The 11743-nt window shown below is 37.6% G+C and overlaps 1 protein-coding gene across 1 annotated transcript; it reads left to right on the top strand.

The window, feature by feature from the left end:
• Positions 1–316: 316 nt before the first annotated feature.
• Positions 317–11228, top strand: LOC104893493 (conserved oligomeric Golgi complex subunit 2). The gene is made up of 12 exons (XM_010679595.4): positions 317–856; positions 2084–2290; positions 4833–5169; positions 5545–5706; positions 5833–5932; positions 6018–6230; positions 6323–6431; positions 7643–7846; positions 9516–9620; positions 10062–10184; positions 10277–10411; positions 10937–11228. The coding sequence occupies exons 1-12, from the start codon at positions 386–388 to the stop codon at positions 11048–11050; spliced, it is 2280 nt and encodes a 759-aa protein (XP_010677897.1). The 5' UTR covers positions 317–385; the 3' UTR covers positions 11051–11228.
• Positions 11229–11743: the final 515 nt, after the last annotated feature.

The raw sequence follows: 11743 nt of genomic DNA, 5'->3' as shown, positions 1-11743 counted from the left end.
ATCTTGAGGCGCTTGTTTCTTTTTCAATCAACCATTGTTTCCGTTAAGCTAATCAAGCTGCGGACTTCATGGCCACCAAGGGGTATTCGGTTCTTTCTCATCACCGATGGTTTGAGCTTAGTGATTCTTGGTTTTCTTCTATCATCCGTAAAGATGCTTTAGGCTGGTCCTTTCCTAGGGGCTAGCTTAGTTTTATCTCCTAATCAAAAAAAAAAAAAAAAAAATCCTTTAAAAAAATGGGAGCACTGTATTATGCACCGGAGGTGTACTAGAACTTTGCGAAAAGAAAGGTATAAAGAAAGGTATAAAGCCCCTAAAAAAAAAAAAAAAAGAAAGGTATAAAGAGCGCTAAGTCTCCCAAACAACGTTCAGATATACAACAACAATGGCGTCGGCAGATCTAGCACAACCATCACCACCACCACGATCACACACCGACGTATTCGGCGACCCATTCGAGGATTCAAGTCCACTCTGGTTCAAAAAAGACCTCTTTCTCTCTCCTAAATTCGACTCCGAAACTTACATCTCCGATCTCCGCACATTCGTACCATTCGACACTCTTCGATCGCAGCTCCACTCGCATCTATCTTCTCTGAAACACCAGCTCGTTGATCTCATCAACAGAGATTACAATGACTTCGTTAATCTCAGCACTAATCTCGTCGATGTCGATTCTTCTGTTGCGCGAATGCGCGCGCCGTTGTCTGATCTTCGGGAGAAGATCTCCGCGTTTAGGGATTGTGTTCAAGACTCGCTTGTTTCTCTTCAGAATGGCTTGAATCAGAGAGCTCAGGCTGCTAATGCTAGAGAAGTCTTGGAATTGTTGCTCGACACTTTTCATGTCGTTTCTAAGGTCACTTCTACTTGCTTTTTTTAGCCTACATTTTTATTTTTGTTTTTGTTTTTGTTTTTGTTGTGCAACTACTTATGTTTGGTTCACTGGTGAACTTATGATGTTTGATATGGTTGGGGGTACTACAATATGAATTTTACGATGATAGAGAATCAACTATTATATGCTATTATCCTAAATCACTTGGATAATTTAGGTCAAGTTCCAAAGATAACTGGGAATAATAGAACCTTAGAAAAGTCTCATATTAGTATGATTGGTATGTAGAAGAGAGGTGGAATTTAGTGCTGATGATCATTGTGTGCCTAGATGTCTTTTTCTTTTATATCATCTATAAGTCATCCATGGATGGCCAGTGATTAGAGGACAAAAGAAGGAAGGAAGAGGAACCTGTTGTCGCATTTTTGTTTATTTTTATTTGGGTGTCTATTCGATATGGATGACGGTTATGGTATAGTGTGTGGGCGTTAGCGATTCCTCCAAGGATTGAGGAGCATTTATGTAATCTGCTGGTTTAGTAGAGGTCAGGGGTTGAGGTTTCTATCTTTTTGTAGCTTTTTTTTTTTGGTGTGGTAAAGGTACTAAAGATACTTTTGGCTGAAGAACACTCGAGCAAAGACATCAAGTAAGATGATTGCCTATTGCAGCTGATGAAATTATCACTTGCCATCCTTTCTGGACTGCTGCGACATTTTGTGTGTTCTCTCTTCAAACATTGCTCATGCTGAGGAGCTCTTCTCTTCTTTAATCTATTATCTTCTGTTTTTATGGCCGTCTCTTTCATTCATGCTTCAATATCAGCTGATCAAGGGTGAGGTGATAATAGGAGTAACAATGATATACAATCTTCTGTCATAAATAACATGTTGACAGGGTAACCAGCATTAGCAAGTCTGACTCATAGTGATCATTTATCAAATAATGACTCTGGTTATCAAATGATTGATCAACCGGGAGCAATTTACTTACGATACTTAGTTGACATTCATAAAAAGTATCTAATGAATTATGAGTTCAATACATCTTTTCACGCGAACTTTCTTTCGATTTGCAAGTTCAAATGAATTTGAACCTGTGTGTCTCTCATCTATAATCTCATGTTTAGACAAGAGGTCACGGAAAGAAACTGGAAAGGCGCATATTTATAATTTTGGTTTGTCATTGTGGCCCTGTTTGTTTCATTATACATTGGTCCAACCAATAATGTGATCTATTAACTGTTATTAGGTTGAGAAGTTAATAAAGGAGCTACCTAGTGTTCCTGCTGATTGGTCAAATGGCGACGTGAATTCATCAGAGAAGAGTCATTTAAGCAACGGACTATCTCTGCAACAATCTGAGAATGAATCAAATGTAAGAGAGACTCAGAGCATGCTTCTGGAGAGAATTTCCAGTGAAATGAACAGGTTGAAGTTCTATATGGCTCACGCAAAGGTCTCTATATTCTCCTCCCTTTTCTTTACCCTTGCTTTTCATGAAGGACATATGTAACATTTGTTTTCGTTCTCTGGATGAGCTTTGTGTTTTCTTTGTCACTGCTTTTCTGGTTTGATGCTTCCTCTTTCGACCCCTATATAGTTCGAGGATTAAAGTAGATAAGAATAGGGAAATGGTTCCTTTTTGTCATGAATTAGCTCGCTGCAATGTCTTCCTCAAATGCATTATGCATATTGAACCAATCTTGATCTTTGTGCATTGCTTGTTTTCTTGAATGTTTGTGGTGGCATATTCTTTGATAGTATGAATGTGCTTCACTTAATAATGGAAGCAGGTTATTGTATCCTCTTTTTGTTAACGAAGGGGTTATGAATTCAATCCCTCCCTACTGGGGCCACCAGGTTCCAGTGTACAAATATCTTGAACGTAGTACAGTTAAGAATATTAATTGTGCCTTGCTCTTTTTTTTTTAAAAAGTTGGTTTGTTCCTTTTTAAAAGGCAAGAATTGATCATCAATCTAGCACAAATGACTGAATGGCCGTTGTCAAGCAAAAACCCCTCTTTTGAGGGAAAAACATTCTGATTCAAGGTGAATATCCCAATAACAAAGTTTTAGGGGAGACGTTTTCTTAGGACCAGCCCCAATCCTCACCATAGACGAGTTTTTGACATCTTATAATAAAAGTATACAATGATCAAGCCAAAGGGTCAAACCAAAAATAAAAAGGAAGCGTAGCCTAATTACATAGGCTAAGAAATTTATGCAATGCACCGTTGTGAACCCTTATTTTGAGTTCGTCTATGATTCTTCTGCTAAATCACGCTCAAGAGATCGATAATTCATGGGTGGAGGCTGAAGGTATCAATCATAGGGATTAGAGAATCACTGACCCTAAGACCCTTTAGCCTTTTTCTTGGAAGTAATTATATTCTAGATAGCCAATCAGCTTATAAAGGAGTGTTTATAAGAATATTCATCCTGTTCCAAGCCAATGGACATAACGAGAATTCAAACTTAATTTTATAGTAGAGCACCCAATCCTTGTAGCTCCCCGAGTACATTATGATATCTAGGAGCTAGTCTCTGCTTAATAGCACATATCCTCTGACCTGCTAGGAGATGATTGGGGGTGAGTAACTCCAACTAACACTTAGGATAAACTCGGAAAAAAGATATACTTGTTTTACCCAAAAGGTCAAACGGTCTTTGAATATTCAGACATACTTTCCAAATTACGGCAACATTTTATATTTGAACCCTAACCCCCAATGTTTCTCTTTTTGGCTGCAAATTAAGTCCTATATCAACAATTTTCTTAAGATGTTATCGCAAGACTACAAGTCTGACTATTAATGCTGAAAATTTTGCTAATTAAATTGTTTGTAAGCATTAATGCAATAACCTAGCAGGTATGAAAATGCATCGAAAAAAAGTCAATCAAACACAGCCAACAGGAACCCTACCTCTTAAAATTAAATATGATTCTCTCAACCAAACCATCGCATTCAATGACCTTAAGCTTCTTTCCAGAAATAGGTACTGCAGCTAGCTGACTGGTAATTTTCCCTTGTTAAAATCAGTTATCTCTGCCTTTCTACTTAATAAACTTTTTCCTGTTTTTGACATTAGTCGCTAACTTCGAAGTCTAAGACAAGGTCTGATGTCTGAACTTTGACCTCCTATTATTAATAAGATAAACTAAAGATCTCTATTACTAAGCGTGACCAAGTTGTAAGCAAATAATAAATGTTTCGAATAGTGGCTTGCTAATCTAGATTGAAATGGAAGTAGAGAGCTGTCCCTCATATCACAAATCCTTTCCAGGCACTTCATACTATTGATTTATAAAGGAGCAAGGGGGATTCATCTTCCCTATTAAGAAGATAGAGAACATAGAGGTAAACATACAAGCCCATCTAAGCTAGGACAAAAATCCTGGGCAAGCATTTTATTAATAGATAATCAGTCTAGTAATTAGCTTTTCTCATACATACTTAAATTCAACAACCAGCATGAGAGTTTCTCCTACTAGAGATTTTCAGAAATCTCAATTTTGTGCGTACTCTTTCTATTTTCAACTTGGGCATTTTATGTTTGGAATACTTTTGGGGAAAGATGAATTTTAAATAGGCTCGTAACAAATTTTAGATAAGTATATAAACTTTTGAACCGCGAGAAACAAGTTATGTGATACGTGAAGTTGTTGGATGCTAGGTCTGTAAAGTATGAGAGCAATAGAGGTTAAATTTATGTCCCTAAGGAGCTTGTTACTCTCAAAGTAAGAAAGAACAGCCCTGGATATATCTGTTGGTACAATGTCCAAGGAGGTTTATAAAAATTGACTCCTAAAGCTATCAGGATAAAGGGATTTCACTCTAGATGTGGATAATGTGGTCTTTTCCATATCCTGAGTTGAGAAACTATTTATTTTGATTCGCCTAACTTTTTGGAGAAATGTTGTAATTATTCTCATCATCTCATGTATGAGTCCTTTGTATATTATTTTCTCACTGTGTTCATCCATTATGGCAGTACAGGACCTACCTTTTATTCAGAACATTGAGAAGAGATTCCAAAGTGCTAGCCTTTTGTTAGATTCGAGCTTGGGGCACTGTTTTGTAGATGGTCTAGAGCACCGAGATGAAAATGCCATATACAATTGCTTGCGTGCTTATGCTGCGATTGACAATACTAGAAACGCTGAAGAAATTTTTTGTACAACCGTTGTTGCCCCCCTAATAGAGAAGATTATTCCTCATGCTTCGTCAGGGTTGATCAGTGTGGCTTCTGAGGATGAACTTGAGGCTGATTTTCGAGAAATGAAACAGTGTATTGAGAAAGACTGTACATTCTTGCTGAGAATTTCCTCGAGAGGTATATGGCTTATGGAATTGCTTGTTCCTTTTAACGTACTAATAGAAATTTGGGTTGGTGTGGCCCAAAAATTTCCTTGCACACACGTGTTACATCTTGTACTGTTTCTTGATTGAAACTGATTCATCTTCCTTACAAAATTGTGAATTTCTTTCTGTCCTTGAGTTCAACTTTTATTGAACTGCTGCCCTCTCCCCATCTTCTGTGGGTATATTTTATTGATTTGCTGTGGAGAATTGATGTATTTATTTTGTTTTACATCTTATTTACAGAAGATCTGTCGGTTACTAACTTACTATCTGGACATTATCTGAAGATCTCCTTTAATAAGTTCTGAATGCTGATAATCTCGTTCTTATGGTCTCTGTCATGCAGAGAATTCAGGATTTCATGTATTCAACTTTTTGGCGAATTCAATCCTCAAAGAGGTTCTTTCAGCAATTCAGAAAGGAAAGCCTGGGGCTTTCTCACCTGGAAGGCCTAAGGAATTCTTGAAAAATTATAGATCAAGTTTGGACTTTCTGTCTCATCTGGAAGGTAGGATTCAATAACTGTAATAGCAATTGTTATGTACGAGTTCACTTTGGAAACACTGCAAAAATTTTAACTTTTTTCTGAAATTGTATATGTTGTTAATTTTAATGGTGAAGTTATGTTGTTAAGGCTACTGCACGTCCAGATCTGCCGTTTCTAAATTGAGAGCAGAACCCGTCTATGTTGATTTCATGAAGCAATGGAATCTTGGGGTTTATTTCTCATTGAGGTACCATATGAAACCTTGATATGAATGTATGTGACATAACGAACTATTCCATGGTTTATGGAACTAAATGATTAAATTATTTTAGGTTTCAAGAAATAGCAGGGGCATTGGATTCTGCACTTCTGGCTCCCGGCCTGGTGGGCCAAAATTCACGTCATGTGGATGGAAATTTACCAGCTTTGACTTTGAAACAAAGCATTGTTCTCTTGGAGAGTTTAAGGTCCTGTTGGAGTGAAGATGTGCTTGTCCTGTCTGGCTCTGATAAGTTTCTGCGTCTGTCTCTGCAGCTTCTTTCAAGGTTGCGCTAGAGGGAATTATGTCAACTATAAATTTCTTGTGACCATTAGCCTGCATTACGTGATTAACTGGGTTGTCAAATGTCTTGAACAGGTATTCCAGTTGGTTGTCATACGGACTTAATGCTCGGAAATCGGGTCATACAGATGCGAAACCTGGATCTGAGTGGGCCATCTCTGCTGCACCTGAAGATTTAATTTATGTACAAACAATCTTTCCATCTTTTTCTTGCTCATTTGTTCTAGAGATGGCCACTGGTGCGGGCTGGTCCGTGGGCCCTAGTGGGCCGGACTGAGATTTCACGGGCCATGGGCCAGGACCGGACCGTGAAATTCACGGTTTGGGTGGCTGTTCCACGGGCTGAAAAATCTTGGCCCACACCGATCTGGTACTAGTTTTCATGGTTCGGGAAGCGCATCTGGTGGTTCGTGGGCCTAGCGGGCCGGCATGAGAATTTCTTTAAGCTATATAATCATTGTAATCATTTATTATTGCTACATAAAACCTTTAAAATTAATTAAAAACATATACAATTATTGATATTAATGAATAATTTGATTATAATATATGCAATTTGATTAAAATAAACACAATTTGGTTGAATAATTACTTGGGCTGGGTTGGACCGGTTTCGTGGACCGTGCTGGACTGGTTTCGTGGACTGTGCTGGACCGGTTTCGTGGACCGCGCTGGGCGGTTTTAGACTTTTAGTAGCGGGCTTTCGTGGGCTGGGCTCAAAAAATTTGGCCCACCCACCAATTTCACGGTTCGAGTTGTGTTGGACCGGGTGTTTTTCGTGGGCTCAGCCCACACGGCCCAAGAGGCGGGCTGGGCTGGATTGGCCCGCACCGTTGGCCATCTCTATAATTGTTCTGACAGGTTTGGTTTGTTATATTGATATTGGAAATGTTGCTATTATGAAGTGTGAGTGAAGGCTCAACTTCTGGTAGCATGCCAACAAGCTGCAGCTCAGTGGCACATGTGCTAGGTGCTTAGACATGCTTCTCAACCAATAGTTGAGGGGCCAATTCTGCACGCAGGACTGTAGCATCCACATCCTTGGCATAATTAATTACCATTGTGGACTGAATTTGGGTCGGTTCGAAAGCCAAGGGTCCAAGTTTGGCCTGATTTCTACCCATCAGTGAGGGGACAAACAAAGAGAAGAAAGACAACATGATAAACTTATGGCAGCATAGCTACAGGCTATATCTGCTTCTTTATCTGATTCCACCTAAAGTATTTCTTGATCCTGTGTGCATGTTGACCTCGACTTAGAATGTAGCTTTCAATGTGCATGATATGTCTCAAAGTCGCTCTTTTGTCTTACATGTAGATGATTTATAAGCATAATCTGATTCTGTTAATTCTGATGTTAGTTGAGTTTTTAAAGTGTGCTGAATTGGTTTTCAGGTTATTCATGATGTAAAGCTCCTTGTGAATGAGGTTTGTGGTGACTACGTTGGACATGTTATGGAGGTTCTTTCTTCCTTTCCCAAAGAAGTGCTGGATAATGTCAAACAAAGCGTATTGCAAAGTGGGGAGTCTTTGGAGAGGACGACCCTTCCAGTGATTAAAACATCAATAATAGATGCGCTGGTTCAGAAGTCTGTGGAGGTGAGCTAGATTGTTGGCTATTATTGACTATAATCATTAGTTCATATTTCCAAAAATTTCTAAACCAGAGTTGTCTGGCACTCTCGCTGCAAATAGTTTCGACAGATTAGTGATCAGACATTTAGCGTCACGGCTATTACTTTTGGATAGCAAATTGCTTACTAGATTGGTCATTTCAGTTTCTGGTCACTACTCACTAGTGATTCAGAGCTTTCTGGATACATATAGGAGAAAGATAGCGGCAAAAGAAAGTCTACAAGAAAACATCGTATGTGAATGTTTCTAGAGTAGTAAGTTCTAAGCCCTTCAGACAATATCGATGAATCTAAATGGCATTACTTCCAATTTGTTCTCTCGTTGACCAAAGGCTTGTTCTTCTCAACTTATTATATATGTTTTAACAATACAAGTCAAGTTCAGCGGAACTGCGGAAGTAATTCATGTTTAGCAAAATGAATTTTGTTTAGAAAAAATTAAGTTAAGCAAAAGTAAGTTAAGTTCAGCAGAAATAAGTTCAGTTGAACAAAAATAATTAAGTTCAGCAAAAATAAGTTGAGTGAAAATAAGCTCAAAAACTTAGTTGAGTTAGGCAAAAATTGGTGCAGTCTAGCAAAAATGAGTTCAGTTTAGCAACATTAAGTTGCAAAATAAGTTTAGTTGAGCAAAAATAAGCCGACTTAAGCAAAACTATATGAATTCCAGCAAAACTAAGTTTAAGTTATCCATAAACTGCTACCAAAATCATGCAAGTTATGTATATATATACTTAGACCTCTCAATTTGTGTTACGGGTCGAAAATTGCTTAATCCTAATTCAGAGTTTCTGGTGGTAATCAACTTAGCTGGTCTAAGTGCAATGCTTGTTTCTTCCGCTCGTTTGGCCCAACACATTGGATCAAGCCATGGTTCGAGCAAAGTGCACTAAATAAAACCAAAGATAAAGGTGGTATGAAAAGACGTAATTGGGCAAGGCACATTCCCATAAATGATCAAGTCATGGTTGCTCAAAATTGCATATATCAAATTGAGTCGAACCATACTTGATTAGTTTTACATGTCAGCAAATGCAATAATTGATCAAAAGTCTGATAGACGAGGGTAGAGATAATACAACCATATCCTTGATTGAGCGAGTCAAATAAACACGAAGATTAGTGAAAGGAGTTCCGGTTTTGATTTATGAAGATAATTTTTTTTTCCTTTTCTTTTTCCAATTATCGTGTCCCAACTTATGTAAGTTTTTGGAAAAAAAAAATTCTCCTTTGATTCAACATGTCGACCCTCCATTTTGACCTGCTATATTATAGGCTTTTCAAGTTAGGGCTGTGCAGGTTCCAGGTTGAAATTTTTAGTTCAAAACCCAAAATATTGGGTCAAGTCATGATGGGTCTATTTTTAATTTTGTATCCCTTGCAATCAGCTTTCTGTGCTACTCCATCCATACCATGAGTAGTTAAAGCAAATGAATGACTTGAAATTTGAGCTTTTTTATGGATTCACACATGGATTGAAAGTCTCCATGGCTGAAGAATGTGTGTTAGATTGAGATTCTTAGTCCTGTTCTATGCGTAGTATTTTGATTTAAACAGCTAGGAGTTTGAGGATTAAGTATTGATTTCTTTCAACAGCTATAAGTGTCACTTACAGCTATATTCTTCATACAAATCAGGACCTCAAACAGCTGAAGGGCATTTCAGCGACATACAGGATGACCAACAAACCTCTACCAGTGCGGCATTGTCCTTATGTTTCAGCAATTCTTCATCCTCTCAAGGTAAGCATTCTTGAATCACCATCCAGTAGGAATGTAGGATTCGATCATCCTCCACCTTTCTTTGATTCATGTGTACTTCAAGAATACCTGCCTTTTATCATAGCTACTCTGGAGGCGAATCTATTTTTCATACCAATTTCATGAGGTGGCTTCACATCTTCCAAAGTATAAACAAACATTTATATTGGTTTGTAAATAAGATCGACACTAGTCTTTCCTGCTCTAATTTCTAAATTAAGTAGGAAACTTTGTTATTTTCACAAGTGTTTTTTGATCATTCAATGAAGATGGTGTCCTGCCTCTCCATGTTAGAGTGTAAATATGGGAAAGACCACCTGTTCTCTGTTGAATCTAAATACATTTTGCTCCACCACCCCTACAGAAAAAAAAATGGGGCTTTTTATCTAGTCATTGAAAGTTGAAACAACCCATTTCTCACAGGCTTTCTTGGAGGGGGAGACAGCAATATATTTGGATGATGCAACAAAAAAAGAACTCCTGCGAGGTACTGCATTAGAGATCACCAAGAGTTATAATGCAATGGCATCTGAACTAGTTAATGTGGTAAGTGTATAAATTAGCATGTATTACAGAAGATCGTTTTCAGATCATTCATAGTTGAAAGCTTATGAGTTGAATCTTGGTTATCTCTGTAGGCAAGAAAAACAGAAAGTTCATTGCAGCGAATACGTCAAGGTGCACAGAGGCGAGCTGGAGCAAGCTCTGATGTGTCAGATCATAATGTATCTAATACAGATAAAATTTGCATGCAATTGTTCCTTGATATACAGGTGCATACTTCTCTAGATCCTTTCTTCAATTCAAATACATCTGAATATCTATCTAATGCAATTTCTTCCACAATGCTCGTGTTCATATTACACCAATAAAAACTAAAGCTACTGATTTAGGCCTTGTGGGGGAAATCACATACTTCCTCCGTTTCAATTTAGCTGTGACACTTTTAAAATCACGGACTCCTAGGCATTTTCTAGAGAGGAGAGAGATAGAAAAAGAAAATAAAAAGGTCACATGTGAAGGAGAGAGATAGAGAGAAATTATTACCCAAAATGAAAGTGTCACAGCTAAGTTGAAACTTCCTAAAATAGGAAGTGTCACAACTAAATTGGAACGGAGGAAGTAATAGATTTCAAACTTGAGTCAGAGGGTTTCATTGACGTTGAAGTAGTAAATTCAAACCTTAACATGACCCCGAGCCTATGTCCCAAGTTCCAGTTTGGTACTTCTAAACAAACGTAGATATCCATATAATATACAAGTATATAACTAGGGTTCTCTTCTTTCCCCCTTATCAGGAGTATGGACGTAACCTGGCTGCCCTTGGAGTTGATGCTGCTGAGTTTGAAGATTATCGATCATTGTGGCAGTGTGTGGCGCCTGCAGATAAGCAAAGCACAATAGTCTTTTAGTCTCATGTTTAGACATTACAGAGAAAAAATATGTTCCTCTCAACCTCAGGTCTCTTGGTTGTAGCAATCTCCTGTAGTTAATTTTTTCCTCATGTGATTTTTTATTTTATAAATGGAATTCACCTTGTAATTCTATATGGTGTTTATATAAAGCTGTGGTGGGATTATTTTTTGTTTATCACGACGAGATTCTAAATTTTCATTAGCTATTGATCATGGTCACGTGAATTTTTGACAAGCCAGCGTGAACATATTTCTAGAGAAGAGTTTGTACATAAAGGAATGTGGTTACTTCAAATACTTGTAAACAATGTTCCAACAAGATACCGACTTTTGCACCTCACTCGACTCAGGAGGGGGTTAGAGATTGTGAATGTATACTTAGAAAATAAAAGATTTTTTTTCTTCGTCTTCGAGCTATATATCCTCGTTTAACTCTAGTTATTGAATAAATGAAGCTTTGATGAATAACTAATTGATTTTATTTCTTTGAGTTATTCTTTTTTCCCCTGGTCTATTAATAACAAAACTGATTTTTATGTATAAAATAAAAATTCCAATGGCTTTTGCTACTATAACCTTCCCAACACTTTTTTTTTTTGTCTTTTTTTCAACATTTCGCTTTGAAACAAGACAAATTAAATATAAATGATTAAAGAAATAGTGGGTTCCTTCGTTTCTATGGTTACTTTT

This window comes from Beta vulgaris, chromosome 5 (genome assembly GCF_026745355.1).
Source record: "Beta vulgaris subsp. vulgaris cultivar EL10 chromosome 5, EL10.2, whole genome shotgun sequence".
NCBI classification, from domain to species: Eukaryota; Viridiplantae; Streptophyta; class Magnoliopsida; order Caryophyllales; family Amaranthaceae; genus Beta; species Beta vulgaris.
Note: the sequence above shows the minus strand (reverse complement) of the source record. Positions and strands in the feature narration are given on the sequence as shown.